At 43.4% G+C, this 18,195-nt stretch overlaps 2 protein-coding genes and 1 pseudogene across 5 annotated transcripts in view; 2 read left to right on the plus strand and 1 right to left on the minus strand.

The window, feature by feature from the left end:
* The first annotated feature begins 727 nt into the window (after window positions 1-727).
* On the plus strand, window positions 728-2,369 carry LOC6614230 (annotated as a pseudogene).
* LOC6614234 (zinc finger protein rotund) overlaps window positions 2,334-18,195 on the minus strand; it is a 29,679-nt gene continuing 13,817 nt past the window's right edge. The window contains exons 1-3 of one of the 2 annotated variants that reach the window (XM_002038640.2): window positions 6,326-7,371; window positions 4,648-5,674; window positions 2,334-4,067 (exon numbers count right to left, since the gene is read on the minus strand). In XM_002038640.2, the coding sequence (XP_002038676.1) occupies window positions 3,751-4,067; window positions 4,648-5,674; window positions 6,326-7,048 (2,067 nt within the window). In that variant the 5' untranslated portion in view covers window positions 7,049-7,371 and the 3' untranslated portion in view covers window positions 2,334-3,750. Of the gene's footprint in view, window positions 4,068-4,647; window positions 5,675-6,325; window positions 7,372-18,195 lie in introns of those variants that run through there. The other variant, XM_032722016.1, reaches the window with a different exon arrangement.
* On the plus strand, window positions 15,445-17,260 carry LOC6614233 (GTPase-activating protein RacGAP84C). Of its 3 annotated transcripts, none has more exons than XM_002038642.2 (3): window positions 15,445-16,022; window positions 16,183-16,990; window positions 17,107-17,260. In XM_002038642.2, the coding sequence occupies exons 1-3, from the start codon at window positions 15,769-15,771 to the stop codon at window positions 17,131-17,133; spliced, it is 1,089 nt and encodes a 362-aa protein (XP_002038678.1). In that variant the 5' UTR covers window positions 15,445-15,768; the 3' UTR covers window positions 17,134-17,260. The 3 variants fall into 3 exon arrangements, with proteins under 3 accessions (XP_002038678.1, XP_032577908.1, XP_032577909.1); XM_032722017.1 differs by lacking the exon at window positions 17,107-17,260 and having other exon boundaries at window positions 15,446-16,022; window positions 16,183-16,484; window positions 16,538-16,986; XM_032722018.1 differs by lacking the exon at window positions 15,445-16,022 and having other exon boundaries at window positions 16,314-16,484; window positions 16,538-16,990.

Consider the following 18,195-nt stretch of genomic DNA (forward strand, 5'->3'; position numbering starts at 1 on the left):
AAAAGAGTACAGACTAACAGATACCTACTATATCTTTGAATGCACATTTTATCTAATTTTCCTTATTATTAGATGGGTCACTTGCCTTGAAGTGTAACACTAAAAACAATAAGACTTTTTTGGAGAACCAAATATGCGACGGGGTAGTCGATTGTTTGCCACATATAAATTCCGATCGGCCAGATGAAAGGTTCGAATTATGTTATAGCAAGGTGTGCAATGAGGATGGTTTTTATCGATGCACCTATGGTGGGTGTTTGAATGGAACTCTTAAATGTGATGGAAAGATCGACTGTTGGGATGGAAGCGATGAAAATAAATTCGAGTGCTTGCAGGATGCAAATCTACAGAATGAGTACGAAGACCTCAAAGGAAACTGTGTGTAAGTTGTATTTGCTATGAAACACAATTGCTAACATTTTTTGGGAAATGAATTCGATTTCTAATCATTGAGATAGATGCTGTCATAGTATCGTATTACATACGAGAGACGTTTTGATTTAACACCTTAACTTACTTAACTTATCTTAAAATTGCGCTACCATACTTACATAGTAAGATTACTTCTGGGACGACTTTATTTGCTTTAAAGACAAATGCCCGTTAAATTGAAATATTTGATAAATTTATTTAAATGATTAAATTTAAGCATATGCATTTGTTGGACAAATTTATTAGCGTTAAACCTAAGGTGTTCTGACAATCATCTTGTGTATGCGTTCCAGAGATGAGGACTTGTTCGATTGCAAGGGTCTGTCTGAACTGGAGTCAGGTGTGTGATGGATTGGCGGATTGCAAGGACGGCAGCGACGAGGACGGCAGCGACGAGGACGGCACACTTTGCACGGCCTTCGAGTGTCCGCCGCCGGCATTCAGATGCTTCTACGGTGCCTGTGTTAGTCCGAATGCAATGTGCAATCACATTCCCGATTGCCTCGATGGCTCCGATGAGATGCCGGAGATTTGCTTGGCCAAAAACCCATCCGTTCGTCCCTTGGGTCAGGACATCAAAAACGCTTGGAAAGTGAGACACTGCCGGCTAGAAGACCCTTCGAAATCTCTGGTGGTGGAAAACTATGTTGGTGGCACCACCTTTCAAAGGAACGCCTTTGTGCCCGACTAGACCGTCGTCCATTCAAGCTGCCGCAATGGCTATGCTCTAATCGGCGAGGATAAGAACATTTGCGACCAGGACCAGTGGCGCTATCCGTTGGCCAGGTGCGTGCCCCAGTGTAAGCACGTGGCTAATCTACGCCACGCGAGGCAGTGTACCCTGAATGGTCGCCTGATAGACTGCGATCAGTCGGTGCTACCGATGAGCACTCAAATGTCGGTCACCTGCTCGTCGGGGTATGAAAAAACAGGAGGTGATGGTCTGCAGTTCTGCGACGAAACCGGAAGTTGGGTAGTTTCCAAAAAACTGCCAAACTGCGAGCCCATCTGTGGTATTTGGAAGCTGAAAAACGCCACGCCATGTCTTTCAGCGAGGTCACAAGCCGGAGTTTACGCTTGTCTGCCATGCTACCATCGTGTCGCCGTATATCCTTATTGCCCCGGAGATCTGTTTCCGTAATGTGGCCATCAAGAGCGTGGCCTCCACGGAGCCTGTGCTCTATACAGTCGCCGAGGGTGGAAGCTACGGCAACAGCTTTCTGGCCCACGAACCCCATCCGTATAAGCTGCACAACGTATCTTATATACACTATGTTAGGTAAGTCATATTGGTTTCCAGGCTTGCGAAATTAGCAATATTTTGCTAACTCAAAAGGGTATCTGAAAACTGCATTTCATATTTTATCTCAATTTTTTAAGGGTGATACGTACTTTTGTACTTTCCATAAATTATATTTTTGGGCTATGAAGTAGAGCTGCTATATATGCAAAAGAAAGATCTCCATAAAGTTATGACTGCCTGATGTGATATTCTCTTTCATGAGATTATAAACATAATAATTCTTAGATAGGAAATCAATATAGTAGCTAAAAAAGTTTTGCAATTTGCATATGTGCATTATAGAACAACCAAATTCCCCATTGTTTTTTAGGGTATCGGATGGAAAGAACGTAGGTACTTTGGTCCTGATGCACTTGGTGCAGCCCCTAGAGTTCCACGTGAAGTTGAGACCCGTCTGTCTTACCGAAGAAGTTACTGACAACTGGATAACCGCCGGAGATTTCAATGGTGTCTATACAAGCCAGGCGATCATCAATGACGAGAGACAACCAGATCGATACGAGCTAAAGGAAATATTTATCGACGCCAGTAAGAAGTACCACATTGGTGTGTTTAAGCAGGCCATCCAAAATGAGATTGCCGAGACACAGGCGAAGGATAACATTTAATTCACTTTATTACGGGTTGAGTTTGTGGTTAGTCGGAAATCAATTTACATCAACTGAGAAACACACATCTACTATTGACAATTATATAAGTACGTATGCATATTCAGCTGGATATCGAATCCAAGTCCAACCGGGAACTGTCCGTGTATTTGCATATCTTAGCCATTGAATCGTTTTGTAATCTGCTCTAAACGTTAGACGGTAAAACAAATAATCATATAGCTCGGCTATCTGAATACCCCAAATGTTTCTATTTAATATGTGTGGGTCTGGGTGTGTGTGTTGAGTGTGTGTTTCAGAATTCATTTTGCTATTCACTTAACTGTAGGTATTTTCTTTTTGTGTTCCATTTTCGTTTTGTCTTTACATTGAGATTGCGTTTTGGAGTTAAACACTAGCTATCGGTTAGATTAACTTTAATTTAGATTAGGAATAAAATTAAAATTACTTTATTTAATAATACATTACATTTGATGTTGTCATACTCGTAATTACGTTTAGGTTTAGTTTCTGTCATTTAGTACGAAATTTTATAGGACACATTCAGTTTGCTTAGTAACTGCAGTAAAAACGCGCTTTAAAATGTTTGATTTTCATCATTTCCTCCGCTGGTTCAATTAAAGGTTAATTTCGATCTCTTCAGTCTTTCCAAAAAGTAGTACAACATTTCTTTTCGGTTTTTGTTTTATACTTCGGTTTTTGCAACTGCCAACATATACTTAGAAATGTTTTTTTCAAAATAGTTTTCATCTATCGCATAGTTTCATTTATAGTTGTAAACACGTTTGATTTCTTGAATTCATTTTGCATTTTTTGTGTTTTGTTTCTCGAGAGAATCTTCTCGGAAATATCTGTATTTAATACGATACACCTAAACAAATATATATGAGGATTTGTATGTAAATGTAAGTTACGTTTGCCGGTAAGTTCCTTTAGGTGATGTATATCTATGTACAAATATATCGGCTTAGTGAGCAGCTTTTGATATATGCCATTGCTTCAAGACTGCGAGATCCGTGTACATCGAAAACAAATCTATTTCCAATTATATTTACAAGCGGCAAGAGACGAGGTCTTCGAAAACTAATCACTCGACGGGAAAACTTTTGCTGGACCGAATTCATATCCCACGACCTTTATCTGGACCTGAACTGGTGCTGGACATTGTGTAAACATAGGTTTGGACGGTGTTTGTCAAATTAGAGTACGTATCGTTGGCCATTTACATAGTGCTTATCGAGTGCGCGAGAACACCCTTAACTTAACCCAAGAAGATCTACAAAAATTACAAAATGACCTTTACTCGCTACGACTAACTACAAATTAATACTGTACAGGAATGCACGCCTCGTCTCCGCTTGGAGAAGCAACGGATGAACTACCTCCCACCTAGAAGTAGGCCCCTAGCTATCCCTTGTCCTTCCCAGGACCCACGCTCACGCCCAGCAGGTGCTCCCCCGCCATCAGTCCCGCCGGCTGGTGGGCGTAGTTGCGGATCTGGTGCAGCGAGATCAGCTGGTTGGGGAACGCGTTCGCGTTGTTCTGGTTCACGTTCTTGTTCGGGAAGCTGATGGCATCGTAGAGATAGGGCCGCTGGGCCATCGGGTGGTGGCTCAGCGAGTTCAGGTGCGGGGGCATCGAGTTTATCGGCGTAAACGCCGAGTTGCTGGTGGTTTTCGTTATGGATGCGGCATCATAGGGACCCACGGCACTGGGTGTCGAGGCTGTTGGGAAGAATTAAAAAGGCGGAAAGTAGTTAGAAGTTAGTTAGGAAGAACAGATTCATCATAGGTTTGTGGTATCTATTTTAAACAAGACAGAACGCTATAGCCACTATCAGATAGACTTTACTCAGTGCGAGCCCACACAAGAAATTTCAAAATTTCAAATCAAACACATAAAATAATAATAATATAATAATATAATATAATATAATTTCTAAAATCTCGACGTTCATAGGAACGGACAGTAGGACGGATATGGTCAGATTGACTTGGCAAGTGATGCTAATCAAGAATTTCTACTCTCTATTGGAATCAGAAACTTTTACTTTTTGAATCTGTTAGAGGTCAAAATACCACATCTAGAATCTTGGTATAGCATTGTAATAAAAATCCCCTCAAGTTGTGACCCCTCAAGAAATAGAAATTTTAATAATGTGGAGCATTAGAAAGTATGTGCACATTTTCGTAAAGGTTTTATATAATCATTTGTTGAGCTCAAAAGCCATAGGAAATATGAAAATCAAGTTACATTGCACTACAGATTGTGTAGGTGAGGTGTGTCAAAGATCGGATCACTTACCAATATCCTCCCGCACCGGATCGGGCATGCGATGATGGGGCTGCAACTCGGCGCCGTGTCCGTTGCTTTGGGATCCGTTGGGAGCCGTCGGCTGAGCGTAGTGGGCTTCCATGCTGTGCTGCGGAGGAGGTTGCTGCTGCGGATGATGGTGTTGCTGCTGCTGTTGTTGCTGCTGCTGCTGGGGCGGGACATGTTGCTGCGGCGGGACTCCGTGTTGCGGATGGTGGTGGTGCGCCTGCTGCTGCTGCTGTTGCTGTTGCTGCTGCTGCTGTTGTTGCTGCTGCTGCTGCTGCTGGTGCATCACCTCCATGGCGTTGGCTGCAGCGGCCGAGTCCGGACTTACCTTTGGCCAGTAGCCGTTGTCGCTGGGGGCAATCGAGACGGGGGGCAGGCCCAGGTTGTTGCGCTGATGCTGGGCAGGATTGGGGGGCGGAGGCGGTCCATTTGCTGGGTTGGCGGAACCGCCGGCAGCTGCCGCGGCCGCCGCTGCAACGGCCGCCGCGCTGCCCGGCACGATTGGCGGCCGCTTGTCCGTCCGCTCCGCGTGCTTCTGCATGTGCTTGGTCAGGTAGGTCTCCTGGGTGTAGGACTTGCCGCAGTACTGGCAGATGTGCGTCTTCAGGTGCTTCGACTCCTTGTGCTTGGGGATGTGCTCCAGCAGCGAGGGCTCGTCGGAGAAGCACTTGTAGCAGGAGTTGCACTTGAACGGCTTGTCCGTCTGGTGGCACCGCGAGTGCGACTGCAGGTTGGAGAGCTGCGAAAAGGCCTTCTGGCAGCCGGGATGCCTGCACTTGTACGGCTTGTCGCCCGTGTGCGTCCGGATGTGCTGCTGCAGATGCGAGAGCTGCGTGAACTTTCGCTGGCAGATCTCACAGCGGTACGGCTTGATGCCCAGGTGGATCCGGGTGTGCTGCGACAGATACGACGAGTTTGCGAAGGCCTTCGAGCACTGGGTGCACTTGTACGGCTTTGCCTCCCGCATGTGGATCTGCGTGTGCAGCTGGAGATCTGCCTTCGAGCTAAAAATCTGAGGACGGAGAATCGTATATTTAGACTTGGGTGACGAACGGATAATCGAATGCCTGGCTGCTGGTGTAAATTCTAATAGGGTACATACAACCTTTACATTTTTTAAAAGTTTGTTATCTTTAAGGAGCCTTTAGAGCCCAAAAATTAATAAATGTAATCTATTATAAAAATAAATATTTGCATCCTAATATTGCTCTGATATGTTACAAATAACTGAGAAATCGCAATAAAGGTTCCTTAAACTTAATATTTAAGCACAACATTTTATAAACTAATTTCGAGTCTAACTGTAGGCCACTTTTGAATGAAAGCAAAGGTCAACCAATATTTACAAAAATACTTTGTCCTTTAAAAAACTGATAGAGAATTTTGTACGACAGTAGAATATATTTAAGCCCTTGAAACATATTTTATAAATATAATTATCAATACCTGGAAATTTCATTCCCTAAAATTTATATAGAGTGGATTTACGAACATATTGATTTCTTAACGAAAAAGGTTCTTAAACTCTCCTTTAAAGTTCCCCAACTCCCTGATGTCCTCTTAAGTCCTCTTTCACGTTATTAAAATCGTGAAATAGATACTTTGCTTGACCCCAAAGCCAAATATAAAATGTTTCAGACTTAGTTCGAAAGTTGCCCATCACCTTGGTGTCCTTCACGTCCAACTGGGTCATGTGGTGCGGCGAGCTGGTGGAGGATGATATGCCATTGCCGGATCCTGCTGCCGTGGTCACGTTGCCCACGCCAGCAGCCCCCGCAGAGGAATTTTGAGAATTTCTTTCGTTCAGCGTCGCATTCTGCATCCGGATGCCGCCATTGTCCACGCTGTTGCTGGTCACTATGATGTGCTGGTTGGGATTGGGGTAGATCCGGGACTTGCGGCCCCTGGTGGATCCGGTGGGGGTGGGTCCAGCGGTGCTGCTGCTCCCACTGCTGCTGCTGACCACTGCGTCGTTCACGTGCTTTTGGCTACTGGCCACCGATCCACTGACCGCCGACGAGGCCACACTGCTCTCCAGATTGGTGATACTCGGCTTGGGCTCCGGCACCAGCTGGTACTGGTGTTGCTGCTGCTGGTGATGCTGTTGCTGCTGCTGTTGTTGCTGCTGCTGCGGTGGCTGTGGCTGCTGGTGGGGCTGCTGGCTGTAGCTAAGGACGGAGTTCCTCAAGTCGGCCGTGTTGGAGAACACACTAAGTGGACCCAGGGCCACGCGCTCGTTGAGGCTGTTCCGCAGGTGATCGATGGAGCGATGCACGGCATGGGAGTAATCCCCGCCAGCGGGCGGAATCTCCCCGATCAGCGGCGAGTTGTGATGGTAGTCCAGGCCGCCGCCTATCGGCCGATACTCGATGAGACGGCCTTCCATTTGGCTGCTTATTAAATCTATTTTGGTTTAGTTTTGTTTCACTGGTCCAAGCGCAATTTTAATTAGTGGGTTAGCAGGTATCTTTAGGTTTTCACTCTTACTTCGTTATATTTTATGGTTCAGCTCTGCAGTTGTAAAAAAACTTTGTGATCACTTATACTTTTTTTAATTTTAAAGTTAATTGCATATTATTATTGAGAAATAGGTCCGAAGGGATACTCGGCCTGGTTGTTTTCGTTTTTGAGTTGTAAGATCGTGGAGAAGAATGAATGTCCTAGTTCGATCGTAATTATCCCCAAAACAAAAACCAAATTATATTCAGAGATGAAGACAAGATGGAATTTTTTATTCCAATACATCTTTGGGTGATATTAAATTAAATTCTAGTTATTTTTCGAAACCTGATCTGAAGCTAAAACAGCTTTTCAACACTTCATCCTCTACCTAGAGATTGACCCCGGGAATTCTTCCAACTCAGTTTCTAATGAATGCGAATGCAACAATTTGCGAAGCAGAATAACTTTGTTGAAGCTGTGTTATCGCTTTGTTGACACTGTGCTCCAACTGCCAAAGCCAATATTAAATAAAGGGGAAATAACAGAAACGAAGCTACACCGAAAACCTGCGAGACCCGACCGCAAAAACGCTTTGGTCTCGACTGGTTGCACCGCGGATCCGGAAAAGCGACTTTTTGTCTCCGCTTTTGTTGTCCTAAATCTAACGCCATTTTTTCCACGGCTCACTTTTATTTTGCATTTTCAATTGGTACGCCTGCTCACATTTTTTCCGTATTCCCCTTAACTTTTTTACGCGACAAAAATATTTTTTCCGCACGAATTTGGCTTTTTCGGGCTTGTGTTCGACTTTTTGCGAAGCGATTTCGTTTTTCCATTTTCTATGCATTTCTCTTTTTGGACTGCCTTCGATTAGATTTTTTCTATATATTTGTATAAATGCTTGGCTGTGCTTTTTCAACCCCCCCCCCAGTTTTTCCCGATTTTTTTTTTGTGGACAGCTAGTCATTCAGGCGCAGACATGCCGCAGACATCCTGTGGAATTTTCCAGGTGAAAGTCCTCAATGGTATTTTTCTGCTCGGTTTTGTTTTTTTATTGAAATGCTCCAATTTGATACCTTCTAGTTCTAAACGCGACAAATTATTCATTCATGAGTAGAGTATTTGTTTGCTTTGTTGCGCTGTCAATGTGGCTCTTTTTCCACCATGTTTTTATTAGTTTGTTTAGATATAAATGGAAATGGATTTTTTGCGTCTATACCATTGACCTTGAGCGCCATTTTTGGGTGTTAGATATTTGCCGGTTCAAAAAAAGATGGCAAAATAGATATGTCAACACTTCGGACGCTGACATGAAAATGCAAGCGAACTGTGGCTTAATTATTGCAAGTGTTAATGCATGATTAACAAATTATTTATGGATTTGAAATGTAAGAGCTGAGAGGTTCTCTCAGATTGACATGACAATGAGTCATGGAATGCCTAGTGGCAAATATGAAATGCGTAATGAATTTAAATGATTTTACAGCTTGAAGTGGAAACCAGAAGCACAGTACCTTTTACATTTTATAATTTATCCCAAATTAAGCTGGCTTCAATCTTTTAAAAACGACTAACTCTGTGCTTAGGTGCCCGTAACTTCTAACGAAATGATCTATGCCCATTATGAAATACGTCTTTCTTTTTATCTCCAAATGTATATAAGTCCGATTTTCCCCACCTGCTGCCTGCTGCTGCCAGTCAGGCGGTGTGATTTCTTTTTTTTATTGGTTTGCTAAATATTGACTTTTTTGACATAGCTATTTAATTTATATAGGAAGCTGAACAAACAATCGGCCCAGGCGAGTACATAGGCGAATGGCACATAATGTAATAATGGAGGAAAACAAAAAAATGCAAAAAACCATTTGAAACTAAGAGCAAAAAATTGAAACTGGGGAAAATATGATGCCTCTGTCTGTGTTTGCATTTACACTGAGTTTGGGTTTGTTTGGGCCTGGGTTTGGGACCTGGGCTTTTCAGATTGTGTTAATACGTAGTTTGGGCTTTTAACTAATTAACATTTAGCGGTTTGGCAATATTCTCGCCCGGCTCTCCAGCCGCATTCCCTCACAGATTTGCGGGGGATGTTATTAATTGAAAAATGTGTAAAAAGTTTTGCGCGCTCTTTTATTATTCATAATTTGCTGTTGTTGCCCTGTTTTTTTTTATTTAATTCTGATTAATGCATTTTTCACACCACTCTTTGGGTTTTTGTATTAACTTGTTCAGAATCACAAAAATATTTCCACTTTTTCCACAGTTTTTTATTGTTTCAGTTTATGAAAAATGCATTGCGCGATGTTATGTGATACTTTTTTTTCTTTGTGTTCACCTTTTTTACATGGCCAGTTTCTTATGCATTTTAATGATATTTATTTTTACATTTTGCCATAGGAGTTGATTTTGTCAGCTTTTTGCACTAATCATTAATTAATTTCACATCACTTAAAATATGCAATTAATATTATGTGTGTTTGCCATAATTAAAAATAATGTGTTCATCTTATTAGGAGCGTACGCCCGAGGGACCCTTGCAAGCGTTGTTATCGCCGCGCTAGTCTTTGATTAACTGATCGCTCCGAAAATGATTTTGGCCGAAACATCCAAGCGCAGCAACATCTGCTGGCCAAAAGGTCCGCTTAACAACGGCTGGTTATGCGAGCAATACTAACTGAAGTCTCACTCCGGCGGTGGCCCAGCGATCTTCTCAGCCTATCGAGTTTCGGGGACCCAAAAATCACGCTGGTCCAGCTCCGAATCAGGTGTTCTGCGGTGACCAATTAGTTTCAGCTTGATTGGACCGGATCAACTCAAGGCTCGAGTCGGTGGAGTCGAGTGGAAAATTATTCGGGCATCGAGCGATTGACATTGCGACCAATCCAGCTGGGAACCTTTGATAAAACGGACTCGACAGACCAGCGGGTCTCATGGTTTCGATTAGGATAACCCTTTCAAGCCGATGACAGCTTAGAGAACTTGGGATCAACATAGAACATTATAATCAAGTTGATTTCCCATCAAACAAATATTACTTGCTTGCAGTAAAGTAATTGTAAACAGTAAAAAATATTTATGTTGGAAAAATGTAATCAATTATCCTGCAGATCCAGAAATTTATGACATCTTTAATATTTTAGGTACCCATATTTGTACTCAACTCCGATACTTCTTCACAAATATCCATATTTTTATCCTAATCTGTTTCCTACGTTTTTTTTCCTATCATATTGTTTGAGTAGAAAATTTCTGAATTCTTTTACAAGTATCTAAACATTTATGTGAAAGGTGTTTTTATTTTGAGAAAGCAATTTTTAGTTTATTTTAATACTTGGCATATTTTATAGTTTGGCATCACTCCATTGAACTCTATATAAATAACTTTGCGTAACTCAGGTTAATTTTTTCACTTTGGTTTTCTTTCATTTATAAGAACTTTAAATGTTACAATGTCGTTTTATTATTGAGCAAGTTCTGAAACTTAATTAACTCTCCTTTTTTTTAAATTACTTTGAAGATATTATGTGATGTGTGTGAATTAAAAGTGTTAAGAGAAAACGTTAACAGACGAGGGATCTTTGGATTTCCCCTTGAGTATCAAAACTCAGTTTTGGCCATTAAATCTGATTTGGAAATGGGTTGTTTGCTCGCACGCCCAAGTTGCAGGAGTTGTTTTGACCTTGATATTGAGCACAAGAAACAGCTGATACGCGGTGCAAGCACACCAACACATGCACGGCGACCGGCGAAGAACATTTATTATTTATACGTAAAGCCCGCCAGCTTCCCCGCAAACACACACACACACACTCACACTCACTCCAGGACACCAGGACTCGCTCAGAAGCAAAACAAAGCCAGCTGTGGCTGCTTGGCTGGCTTTCTTCTGGGTTTTTCTGCACGTCACCAAGACAAGGACGCGTTGCGTTAGAAGCTCGCGTATCCTTAAGATGCACACCCACACTCGCACGCCCGATATTTTTTTCCTGGCCAACAATAAATAAAAACACACACTGGCGAGCGGGGAAGCCGGTAAACGTTGAAAAGCGCGCACACGTACCACCGGAAACGGAAACGGAGACCGAGACCGAGACCAAGTCAAGAAAAAACCCACTGCCTGTGTGTGTGAGTTTTCGCTTGTTTTTTTCTCAATATTTTCCCATTTTTTCGTGGCGCTTTCCTTGCGGCTGAGATACTTTTTCTTAACGTTGCCGCGGCGACGAGCAGGAGGCGAAGGAGTTTCGCCGAAGACGTTTCTCGTGGTGTTGTCGTGTTGTTATTTCGCTGGCTGTACTGGTATTGGTGGTCACACTCGCATCCACATCCACTTCCGTATCCGTATCGGTATCGTTATCCTTTGTTGATATCGTCCTCGGCGGTACGGACTCAAGGAACATGTTGCGCACGGAGAAAAAACACGGAGCAGACTGAACGGACTTGGCGAGCGTGCCGGAGCCGAGAGCACGATCCGTCACCAATGTAAAAACTCAACTAAAGCGATGATGAAAAAATCTGAAACAATATATTTTTGGGGGGCGAACCGCACACACAGATACTCTCCAGAACACACACACACACAGACACAGATGCAGAGGCGACGCAGCATCGACAGGCAGACAGACAAAACGCGCACTAACACCACTTCGAAGCTTCAAAACGCAGCGGCAGCAGAGTCCATCTGTGTCTGTGTGTGGGTGGCAGTGGGTGGTGAGGGTGTGGGCCTGGCTTACTAAAGGCCGCCGCCGGCCGACACAAACACACTCACACAGCCAAGCGGTAACTTCGAAAAAAAGCAGCGGCCGCAGCAGCAGCAGCGCCAACAACTAAGCGAGCAAAAAAAAAAAAATCAAATACAACAAAAAAAGGACATAGCAAAAAAACCGAAAAAATATCCAAACGCACACAGAGAAAAAAGTTTTGGTTGCATAGGCGGCGAGCTGTGGCGTCGCAGTCGGCGCCTCTGCTGCCGCTATTCAAATGCTGCGACGCCGGCAGCGCTGCCACCTGCCAGCAGCAGCAACAACAACAGCACAGGAGCAGCGCCAACATTGACCCAAACTCAAAGAGGAGCGGAAAGGAGGTGGGGCAGGGGGCTCTAAAAAACGCGGAAAAAAATTGTGTAAAAAAATAAAGGGGAATTTTGCGCCGGCGACAAACCCACGCACACAAGCACATGGCCATGCCAATACACTCACACAGACGCACTCGAATTTTTTTCGCTGTTAGCCTTTGCCGCCCCAAATATCCTGTCTGCCCCACCCCTTGCCAGCCAGCCCCTGCCCCCATTTTTTTGCATTTTGTTTTGTTCGACTTTGATGCGAACGTACTTTTTTTATTGCGCAAAAGAGAGGGGAATGCCGCAAGAGAAGGAGAAAGAGAGAGAGCGAGAGCACACGTTTCATTTGACTTTGCAGGCTGTTTTTGTGTGCTTTTGAATTTGTTTGCGCTTTGTTTTTGTTTGGCACTGGTCAACAATTAACAAAAGTCATTATTGTGGATCTGCATTTACCCGGCGATATTTCAGCTAAAATACCGTGAACTGGCAGATTAATCAATAGCGCCGGGAAGTAGGCAACTGTTTTGGTGGCCGCCTCGTTTCTGTGGTTGTGCTTTCTAGCACTCAATCAGCCCCACATGGCTGGCGCTAGAAATACCCAAAAAATTTGGCAGCGAACGGGTGGCCGCCCAAAAGGGGTGGGCGCAAGCATCACTCACCTCGGGCAGCCGAAAAGCAGCATAAAAGGCAGGAAAGGCAGCAGCCTCCGCCCTGACCTAAGCCACCGCGCTGGCTTAACTGCCAACAGCAACCACCTCACATTCGGCCACCCACTCCGCCCCATCCAGCCCCCACCGCCGGCCAACTCCAGTTACCCCCAGCCATCGCAAGCCACCGCACTGCAGCCCTCTGCCGGCGTCGACGTTTGTCTGCTGCCGTGGTTGCTGATATTTCTAAGTTCTTTTTTTCGCATTGCAACCTTGCCTCAGCTTCTTCGCCCAGCACAACCCACCCACTCCCACTCCCACTCCCACTCTTTTTTCTTCGCAGCAGTTTGCACATTTTTCCCAGCATTTTTTCCATTTCCATTTGCTGTGCATTTTTTCTCTCGGCGCCCCTCCTTTTTCCAATTTTTTTCCTGCCACAGGAAATAAATTTTTTCCTTTCTGTCGCCCCGTCTCGCTTGCACCTTGTGCATTTTGACCCCCCCGTTCGCAAAACACAATCATTTTTTTTGCAGTCATTTCCCCACCGCTTTGGTGGTGTTGCTATTGCTGTTGCATTTGCATCTGTGTTTTCGCTTTTAGATTTTGTTTTTTAGGTTTTTGCATCCTGGCCCGCGGCAGAAAGAAAGGGAGAGGAAGAGCCTTAAAAAATAGCAGAGTTGCCATTGAAAAATACAATTTATTATAAATTGTTGTTTTTAGTGCCCAACTAGAATTGGGTTAGACAAAGCGACGATTGAGGCGGAATTCTTTAACAGGTTGTTTTCCGATTTATAGTTCAATTCACAAAAGTGAACTGATTTTTTTCTTTAAAATCATATCGGCCATCTTATGTGTAGGTTAGCATATCAGAATTTAAATATCTAGCTTTTTATACAGTATTTTTTGGTCCCAGGACTTGTTTTTCTTTTTTATAAAAATATATATAAATTGCTATGTGGATATTTCAAGGGTGTTTCCGAGTAGCTAAATGACATATATCTGAGACTTTTAATTAATTAATTGCTGATTTCATGGTTTTAGTACAGAAAACCATGTTATATGATGTTTTTTAACATCCTGAGCTTGAAACCATTGAGTTGCACTATTTCATTCTGTTAAGAAGCTTTAGTGGAAATATTTTGTGCTCGATGCAACCAAATAATTCCTTAAACTTTCGAGGCACCTTATAAAAACATTTTGATCAACTTTTGTGTGTGAAAAATTAATTATCACCACGTGGCAACACTGTCAACGTGCTTTGATGCCATTTTTTCGCACTCGTTTTTGCCCAGAACTCGCAGTTCAGCTCCCCTCTTTTTTGCATGTTTTGTGGATGTCCAAACATTTTTTATGCTGTTTTGTTGTGTTTCTGTTCTTTTTTTTTGCCTTTTGGAATACGCAACGGACAGACACACATATAGGGCCACACACGTATTTAAACACACACAGTCACAGGCGAATCAGAAAAAAGTACAAAAAAGCATTTTGGGAAAAGAGGGAGTGAGAAGTGAGGCAGGGGATTGCACGGGCTTATTGCGATGCGTGACTCGTATTTGTGGACTTTGAATACAAACAAAACAGTCGGACACAGATAGAAACCCACACAAGTGCAATTATGAATACTACGCCCACACACGCGTAATCACAGAGAGAGACACTCTCACTCACAGCAATGTGTGCATTTCAATACGCATTAATAACTACGAATTCAATGTGGCAGTGGCAACCATGCTCAGTATTTCAGCACAAAGCTCACACACTTACACCCACACCCACACCCTCAAATGCTCACGCACACATAGGCACACCGGCGTCAATGCAGCTGACGCCTAAAAAACGACTACAAAAAAGCATAAAAATCAAATTCCCCGCCTTGCTCGTTAATTTTGCTGCCGCTGCTCTTCAATTCACAGCCGAAACTGAAATGTGCCATGATAATTTTGTTTTCACTCTATCCGTACTTTAAAATCGCAACTGGCAAATGATTACCCATTAAATCAACAGACAGATCTATGTTTCGTTTTCCACAAAAGTTCCAAGCTCAAATTCCCTTTAAATTCTAATTTTTTGTTTTTTTAGCACTACGTTTACTCAACATTTTCGCTTTCTGACGTGCCCGCCTCACATGAACTGCAGCATTTTTTCGTGCTACATTTTTGCTGGTTGCATTCTATGTCTGGTGGCCGCAAAACGGTTTTCCATGAATTTTTCATCCATTTAGCGGCGCCATTGAGCCATTTTCTGGGCGCTTAGAATTCATAGATACTTTAGCAAATTGTTTTTTCAGTTCGATTTTTTACATTCTTTTTGATTTTAGGGATTTTTAGGTTTTGTATCTTGACATTGAATCTCGGTATGACAATAAATTCTCTAGCATAGGGCTTTTAACAGGACTTTGATTGTGTTTAACGAATTTAATTGAATCGAAAATGTAAAAAGAAGACCACTTGCTTGTTTATATGAAGAAGACAGAGCAAATATGAGTTATTGTCACGCACAAATAATTGTTTATAAGAATATGAGTTCACATTTCATTGAATTGACAACCTTTACGAATTATTAAGGGATAGAAATCAGATTTTTTCGTTATTTCCTAGTAACACTTTACCCGCCCATTTGATTTCTGCTGAGCAACCTAAATGTGAGTTATCCAGAAATATTTACAAATGTAAGACCCACAGTAGGCACTGTCTAAGGGTGATCGAATTTTTGTGCCTCCAGAACTATTTAAGCTATCAGCATTCACCCGATTCCAAATAAACCAGAGGAGTAAATAAACATTTCGGTCGAGTATTCGGAGAAGCGAGCCGATAACGTGTGCCTAGCTGACTCAAGCCGAAGTGGGCTCTCTTCGGAAATTGCCAACTGACCAGAACAGCTGAATCAATCGGCAGCTTTACGATTAGTGGCTCTGGGAGTCAGACGCCCTCAAATCGACTTTATTTGTCGCCCGATTGCCCCACGATGCAGAACAAACGGAGGCTTCTCCGGGAGTACAGATCCTACGATGACCTCAGCGAGCACTACCGCATGTTCGGATCGCAGTCCCTGGACTCCCTGCAGGATCGCGTGGACATGAATCCCAGTGGCTGCGATGGCTTATCCACGGACGGACTCGACTTCTGCTCGCAGTCCCACTCGGGGCTGCTGAGGGAGCACAATTTCAAGATTAAGTCCTACTACTACAATGTGGGGAACTGCGTACACTGCCGCAAAAGGTAAGTTGCAATCACGGAAACGTGGAACTTCTGAGAGGACTTCGATCATAGCTAGCCCACATCTTCAGGGAATTTTACTACCATGAAAAGTTGAATAACATCCCAACCCTCTCTGATCAGCATTTTCCTCCCTAACCGCGTGTCCCTGGTCTTCTTCCAGGATCCGCTTCGCCATGGCCAGCCTGCGGTGTCGGGCGTGTCCGCTCCGCTGCCACATCGGTTGCTGCCGCCAGCTGACCGTGAACTGCATACCCCAACCCCAAATCCGCACGAAGCGAGGATGTCTCAGCGATTATGCGCCTCGGGTGGCGCCCATGGTGCCGGCCTTAATTGTCCATTGTGTAACGGAGATCGAGGCGCGGGGATTGCAGCATGAGGGACTCTACCGGGTGTCCTCCACCCGAGAGAAATGCAAGCGACTGCGTCGGAAGCTGCTGCGTGGCAAGTCCACGCCGCATTTGGGTAATAAAGACACCCACACTCTGTGTTGTTGTGTTAAGGACTTCCTTCGGCAGTTGGTTCACCCTCTGATTCCCATTTACCACCGAAGGGATTTCGAGGAGGCCACGCGGCACGAAGATCGTCTGGCTGTGGAGATGGCGGTATATCTAGCGGTTCTGGAGCTGCATCAGGCTCACAGGGATACGTTGGCTTACTTAATGCTCCACTGGCAGAGAATTGCCGAAAGTCCTGCTGTCCGCATGACGGTCAACAATCTAGCCGTGATCTTCGCTCCAACTCTGTTCGGAGATCTGGATGTGACCCTCGAAAATGTGGTCACTTGGCAGCGGGTGCTGAAGGTGCTACTTCTGATGCCCGCCGGCTTTTGGTCCCAGTTCTTGGAGGTCCATCCCCTACCCAGTTCTTTGGGCAGTACCTATGACTTTGAGGACCGGTACAATCAGCGCCACTGGGACAGCTCGTCCAACCTGGGATGGTCTTCTGTTAAGACCTACTTTAGATCAATGGTAAGACCTATGGTTTCACATTAAGAGACTTGGATTTTATATTAGAATAAGCCAAACTCAATATAAGTAATCAATCACTTCATCTTTCATCTTTCACTGAATACTTCTTGTTTCAGGTCAACCTTAGCAGTACTCACCTATAGTGAAAGTCTTATGACTGAGATATCGAGAATGGATGCAGTCACGATTTGAATGTTTCTATTTTCTTTTTCATTTTATTTTATATAACTTTTACTATTCACTACAGTCAAAGAACTAATATAAATTGGATCTCTAACATGTTGTGTGTGTGTTGTTGAATTATATGCGGCTAACAAGAGTACTTGACTTCTCAAGTGCAATCCTTGATATATTGAAACACCAAAAAATACTCTCAGACATTATTTTCAGTATATTATATGAAATTCGGCTAATGAAATAAAAAGCCAGGCCAAAATCTTATTCGCACCACATAAATAATCTAGCATGGCCCTGAGCGACGTTATCGCAAAACTATATATTTCGAGTATTGAAACATTAATAAACATTTTTAATTGAATTTGAAATTTTTTTCGACGAACGTTGATTAATTCCCAACCGTTGAAAACATGTAAAAAATTAATAATTTCCATTTCCCATATTTATGTTTCTTTGAAGCGTAAACCAAAGCACAAAGTAAAATATTTTGCCGCAAACACATATAAATAAGTTAAAGCGCCAAGAAAAAAGTTAGCATTTTAAAAACAATTTGGAGAGTGCCGTGCAAAAAAGTGCGGCCATTAAATGCAAAAAACAAGCAAAGCAAAACAGAACTCGAATGCACTGGACGAGTGCATAAATAGACTCACTCCCAATATCAGTCGACCCGATCCCAGCCAGTACTCGTACATACATGGTCCAAATAATGTATAATACAATCAAAAACAAACACAAAGCGAGACGGCAAGCGTGTGCGAGCAGTGGCGAACGAGCACTGCAGTGGCCGGGAGGGAAGAGCATTTGCAGTGCGCTTCTGTTGCTAACCGCCAGAAATATCAAATGGGCTGGCAATTGTTGCAGTGGTCGCCCGTTAACGTTAACCAAATGCTAATGCCAAAGGCCACAAAACGCAGGCACGCACACCAGCGCGCTTTTTAGGGGCAGTTCGCGCCAATACCGTGTCAGAAAAATGCAGCGAAAAAATGCAAAAATAAATAGGCAAAACAAAAATAAAAATAGTTTACATA

The sequence above is a fragment of the Drosophila sechellia genome, chromosome 3R (assembly GCF_004382195.2).
Source record: "Drosophila sechellia strain sech25 chromosome 3R, ASM438219v1, whole genome shotgun sequence".
Taxonomy (NCBI): domain Eukaryota; kingdom Metazoa; phylum Arthropoda; class Insecta; order Diptera; family Drosophilidae; genus Drosophila; species Drosophila sechellia.

What these genes read in the sequence shown, in the direction of transcription:
- LOC6614233 (XM_002038642.2), top strand. Translation starts at nt 15,769, where the DNA reads ATGCAGAACAAACGGAGGCTTCTCCGGGAGTACAGATCCTACGATGAC. An exon ending in TGCGTACACTGCCGCAAAAG is followed by an intron (nt 16,023 to 16,182) that starts GTAAGTTGCAAT and finishes GTCTTCTTCCAG; the next exon opens with GATCCGCTTCGCCATGGCCA. An exon ending in AGACCTACTTTAGATCAATG is followed by an intron (nt 16,991 to 17,106) that starts GTAAGACCTATG and finishes TTCTTGTTTCAG; the next exon opens with GTCAACCTTAGCAGTACTCA.